This window comes from Rhodnius prolixus, unplaced genomic scaffold (assembly GCF_049639745.1).
Source record: "Rhodnius prolixus isolate KJV_2025 unplaced genomic scaffold, Rpr scaffold_7, whole genome shotgun sequence".
In the NCBI taxonomy this organism is placed as follows: Eukaryota; Metazoa; Arthropoda; class Insecta; order Hemiptera; family Reduviidae; genus Rhodnius; species Rhodnius prolixus.
Window position 1 is genome coordinate 40,078,354 of NW_027411582.1, and position 6,000 is coordinate 40,084,353.

The window sequence follows — 6,000 nt, forward strand, 5'->3', positions numbered from 1 at the left end:
AATTACTCTGTAAATCTTAGCCCGATTTTGATAAAATTTGGTAGGATGATAGGGTTAGGGCTCCCCTACGTAACATTAAAACGACGATCTGCTCTTACACTTGTTAAGGGGAAGTATAGCAATCGTTTCAAATTATCGAAACGTGAACCGATTTTCATGAATGAAGTGTCATTCGAATCGAAATTTTGTACAGATTTGCACTTTAAAAGTGTCGACGCTGTGCCTCATAAGGAGGGGAGTTTGCCCCACCCAGGTAAGGCCCTTTCTAAAACTATTATTACCAATATTTCTATAACGCTTAGTCCGATTTTGATAAAATTTAGCATGAAGAAGTGATCAAAGCTCCTCTACGTGGCTGTGAAGTGCCATCATGCTCTTACACGTACTAAGAGGAAGTACTGCAATCGTTAAAATTATCAATGAGTGAACCGATTTACATGAATGAATTGTCGTTCGATTCAAAATCTTTGCCTCTTTGCCTTTTAGGGAGAAGTACTGTAATCGCAGTTTATTTTTCTTACTCCTCTTAAAGGGAAGATCTCTCCAGTGGTAGTAACTCCGACTTAACACCTTTTCAGGTTATAATGATACAATTAAAATTTATTATTCCCAATTTTAATAAAATCTGTAAAGCAGATATGTAACTTTGAAGAACATACAAAAAGGAAAATCTATCCAAAAGGTACAAAAATCTCTTTAACAAAAACTTACAGTTTAAAATGTTAAGTATAAGGGTTGATTAAACGCCAAAAGGTACACAAATCAGCAAGCACCCAACATTTCATTAATACTTCATTAATATTTAAGTAATTCTACTGCATTAATTTTCATTAATATTTTTTTGAATTTATTAGATGTTTCACAGACCCTTATGCTGGCCATTTTAATCTACAAAATATTTGTTCAAGTAGAACACCATTTAACTTAGATTGACTGTAATATCTAATCAACAAACTATTAATCACAGGTTAAAAAGAAAAACTTTATTAAAAAAAATAAAAAAAAAATATGAGGCTAGAAAATTCAAAAACTTTTTTAAAAAAATGCTTACACCAACGTTCATCAATGATTTCATTTATTTATTTTTATTTTTAAATAAAAATCGTTGGTTTAAGTTCATTCTTCGATTAAAGTAATTGTTATTTTATGAAGTAGTCAAACGTTTATAATAATAGGTAATAATTATCTGGCTTTATAGAAAATAATATAGTTTTCTTCAATTACATTCTCAATCTAGGTCTTCCCACAGTATTATATATTTGGAATATAAGATAAATAAGATATGCATATTTTTATGACAGCTAACATAATTATTCCAGTATTTTACTATAAGTAAAATTAGAGGGACTACATTAAATTACAATTGAGAAATGAATAATTATTGTTGAATAATTTACTTGATATTATCTACGCGTTATTTGTGCTCACAAATACTTCGGAAAGACGAATTCTAGACTGAAATATTGTTTTAAATCCGTGATTCAAATTTAAATAGTAGCCGACTCTACCTTAGTCTTTTTCTACTTTAACGTGCATGTACATACTCGTACATACATGTGACTACTCAGAATAAAGAGCATAATAAAGATAAATCAGAAGAATAATATGGAATAAAGCTAAAATAAAGTACCTATTTAATTATGAAGATATAATATACATTTTATCATAATTAGAACAAAAAAATAAAATCTTATGAATGAACAAAGGGAAGGGATTAGCTATGCGGTTAGCGTATTGGATTCCCACGTGGAGGTTCCGGGTTCGAATCCAGCTGCAGACCCTTAGATTTTCTCTTTCTAAGAGCTTCTTACAGCTCACTGTCCGGGTGATGGACAGTGTTGTCTGTAACGAGAGAACACTGTCCGGAGGCCGGCAGTGCACTGAAAAAAGCTCCGGGCGCCAAAAACCTTAGATGTTGAAGCGATTTAAATCATAAAAAAAAAGAAAAAGAAAATGAATGAACTGGCCAGCATAAGGGTCTGTGAAACATCTAATAAATTCAAAAAAATATTAATGAAAATTAATGCAGTAGAATTACTTAAATATTAATGAAGTATTAATGAAATGTTGGGTGCTTGCTGATTTGTGTACCTTTTGGCGTTTAATCAACCCTTATACTTAACATTTTAAACTGTAAGTTTTTGTTAATCTATAACTAAGAAATATATCTAAGGACCAGCAGCTGGATTTGAATCCAGCATCTCTGCTTTGGAATCCAGCATTCGCTAACGTCTCATTAATTGATTTCCACAGTTTTGTTCAAAATTCGTGTAAATATCTTGAACTAAATTTTTTTTTCCAAATTAATTGCTACTTTTACGATATTGAATGTACTGTATAATTACAGTTCGCTGTGTAATTACATAGAAAACTAGAAAACGCTAAAAGAAAGGCGTTAATTAGCTTAGAGCCTAAATTTCCCCTAAATTAATTATGGGATTAAACTGTAAAAAGAACATATGTTACCATTCGTTTTCAATGGGTATCGATTTTATAATTAAAAAATTTATAACTAAATTACTCTTTCGTATTATGGGGAAGGAATAGGAAATTTCGGTAAAATATTTAAATATAATAAAAACTATAAAATTTATTAATGTGGTAATTTTCACACGTACCTGTCCTAAATTGCGAAAACCATGCCTTGCAGCAATTGCATCCGGATCAGCAGTAGGTTCGAGCCGAACTGCAAACTCATTAGTAAATATGAGGCCAGCTGAAGTGACCATTTCAACGATATTTGTAAAAACGGTGAAGCGTATAATAATATACGGCGACCTGGCCGAATAAGATGGGCTTAACGGCGTCATTATTAACAATACGAAGGCCAACAGACAGATATTGGTCGGTTTCATTTCTTTGAATCCGCACAGTTTATTATTGATATTTTTATAATTATTATAAAATAATAAAATCAGATGGAAAATATAGGGGATGAACCACAATTGAGATACAGACGTGGACTGAAGCGTTTCGCCGGGGGTGTCGCTATATATAGTGAGTTCTCCCTCCAGGTCGCTGCCACCCCCTAGACTTGAGCACCCCGCACCAGGCGCCCAGTATCCACCAATCATATAACTGATGTTATAATCAAATAATAGATATGCTACTTTACATTACTACATTCAGCACCAGCATTTATGTATATTTTCAAAGCTGTTAGGTTTTTGTAATTAATTTAGTAAAAGTAAAGATAATTACAAAAATAATTAAGTAAATTAGATGAATATTTATTCAAGTTAAGTTGATAATATGCAATAAAATGGACAAAAACAAGTCACTGTCATTCTGATTAACTGTCGCTATTGATTGGCATTAGTTTATTAACTTCAGAAGTACTTCCATGGACTTTAAAGTCATCCATAAAGGGCGTGCCAGATAGAACTGGGTATGGGAGATACACCTAATTTGTGACTAAAATCCACTACACAAACCGGGGCACTAGAGCCGAAGACCAAGATACCAGATAAACTTAAAGGCAAACCATTTTAGACCTGTTTTATTAGCTGCATAAACCATCTTACCAGCAAATGTAATCATGAGAATGAAATTAAATACAAATATATCCCAATTTGCACTCCTTATATCGAAACGGACGTCTTTCTCTATCCGCTATGTAGATCAAGAATTACTTTCGAAGCTTTTTCTAGTGAACAAACCTTATTCAGTGAAAGCACTTCCGTTCGACCGATTTGGAGGAAACTTGCATACACACATAAATCAGTTACTAAAAGCAAGTTTTGTTTTGCCAGGATCCTCCTCTTCCGGGAGAAACTTCCGGCTAAAAGTCACTTTCAAAGAAGTAAAAGAAGGAACAAAAAAGGAAGAAAATGAAGAAATTGGCGGGCGCTTTTCAATGCAGATTTCCCTCTCCGCTAAATCTCTTAGACATTAAGTTTTGTTTATTATCTGGGAGAAAAAAGGCCGTCCAAAACTATTACCGTAAAATGGAAGACAATGTTTATTTAATTAAAATAAATTAGATTTGCCGTCCGAGGGAGGTCGAGCTGCAGAAGCGCTCCTGGTGTTAAAAAGAGGCGTTCACTAAGTGGCCCAGTCAACTCTCCTTAAACATTTAATATTTTCCATTAGACAGGCTGGATTTCCCTGCTTTCCCATTTCCAACCGCTCTCATCTCTTCTACAAAACAGTTACTTTAAGGAAGTCGATTATTATTTATCTTGTGTCGAAAAGAAATTCTATTTGAAAATTCCAATCGTTACACCATTTCTCGCTTACTCCTTGTTAAAAAGGAAGTAGAAAATTTTGGAAATTGAGTTTCCACCGAGGAAAGATCCTCTGAGTACAAAAAAAAATCTGTTATGAACCCCCTTTACTATAATTCTTGGGGTTCTAACTGATCATTTCTCGTCAAACTGGCATTATCCAGTTTGTAAAGCCATAATCATACTGAATTGATCTTTAGAGAGACGCGTCCCTTGAGACATTTGGACGCAATCTGCGGACCGGAAGTGCCCATTTACCGACAAATTTCCTTGTAATTTGGAGTAATATTCTTTAAGGATGATTCATGAAATGGGGTTGTACTTCAGTTATGTACGGTACTACCGTAATTCAAGGCAGGATGTGTTTATTGAAAAATATTGAATTCGCCACAATGTTTTACTATTTCCGGCCCCTACAATTTTCTTCTCACCTCGAATTACAAAAATAAAAATTTATGGCAGTTATTTTAGCGTAAGTAACATTCTGCAAACTGTTAGGAGCAATAAATAAATATTGGTAATCCGAGTTTGAAGAATCTGTATTAGATGAAACATGACGAAGATCGAGAGAGATTTTGGTTAAAATTTAAAGGTTTGGCTATAATTTTGTAAACAATTAAGCTAAAACGGTAAAAAAAAGTTGTTGCATGTAATTAGGTAGGGGGGGGTGGGCGAGATCAAGCAGGGTGGCGATTGCCCAGTAATTCAGCCCCAGGGAACTGGCACTGTGGCTAATAATAATTCAATGGTTCGATAGTTTAGATTACAGGACGATCGAACGGGTTAATTCGGAGTAAATGATTGGAGTTCATGATTAAATCATGTCTTAGCATGATTAGTGTAAATACCTTAATCAATATGTACCCCCTCTCCCCGTGACAGCAAACTATTCTCCGTGCCCATTCAAAACTACTCACACTCGCGCTCATGTTGACGTAGAGGTTTCAATAATTGCTATTAACAAGCTGCTGGTCGATTAGATTCATTAGTTTATGATCCTAAAATTTCTGGAATAATTAGGGAATCGTAGTGGTTACTTATCTGGCTAGTTCAGTCTTTGAACACCAACTGCGCTAACTTGCCATTTCTACGTAATACTGTTTTCGGTAATACGTGTGACTGCTATAACGTCACTCGCTGACACAGCCACTGCGTGAGGCACTTTTTGAGGTATATTTAAAAAAATCAAAATTAATAAAAAAAATCTTGTGAGACCACATGTGGCTTCAGTTTCCGCTACTTAAATAGTCATGTACAACATCATCTGGGAGGTAAAGCATGGCTCTAGGGCATCTTCCGCGTTCTGACAGTTAGTACAAGGTATGTCAGATTTATTGACTGATTGACTGAGTAATCTGCTAGTCTGATGAGTGATGCTGAAATGAGGCTGATTTCTAGATATCTGAGTCTCAATCATGCCAAGTAAAGGGATTCAGAACGATGGTGTTGTCTCACATTAGTCTTGACGGTTGGAACGGCCTTCCAAAGTTTAAAAAATACTGAACTGAGTTAACACACAAACAAGACAATAAAGAATGCCAGTCCAGTAACAGTCAAGGTACCTTTTCGTCACTCTCCAAAAAGAATAAACAAAATCAAACCCTCAGAATTGACTCTCTTCATGCTGGAAGTTGCAAATAAAGTAAATGTCAATTTGAGGAAACCGATTAACCTGTAACTTTGCGTATTTACAGAATGCTGATAAAGAAAAAGAAAAGTAAACCGATGTGACTTTAAATGTTTTTGAAAACTAGACATGAGTGTTTCCAATGAA

At 34.4% G+C, this 6,000-nt stretch overlaps 1 protein-coding gene across 3 annotated transcripts in view; it reads right to left on the reverse strand.

The window, feature by feature from the left end:
• Positions 1-2,973, reverse strand: part of LOC141447616 (furin-like protease 2) — a 546,208-nt gene extending 543,235 nt beyond the window's left edge. For 2 of the 3 annotated variants that reach the window (XM_074115349.1, XM_074115348.1), the window contains exon 1: positions 2,619-2,973. In XM_074115349.1, coding sequence (XP_073971450.1) covers positions 2,619-2,855 — 237 coding nt within the window. In that variant the 5' untranslated portion in view covers positions 2,856-2,973. The remainder of the gene's footprint in view (positions 1-2,618) is intronic. The other variant, XM_074115350.1, reaches the window with a different exon arrangement.
• Between the last annotated feature and the right edge of the window lie 3,027 nt (positions 2,974-6,000).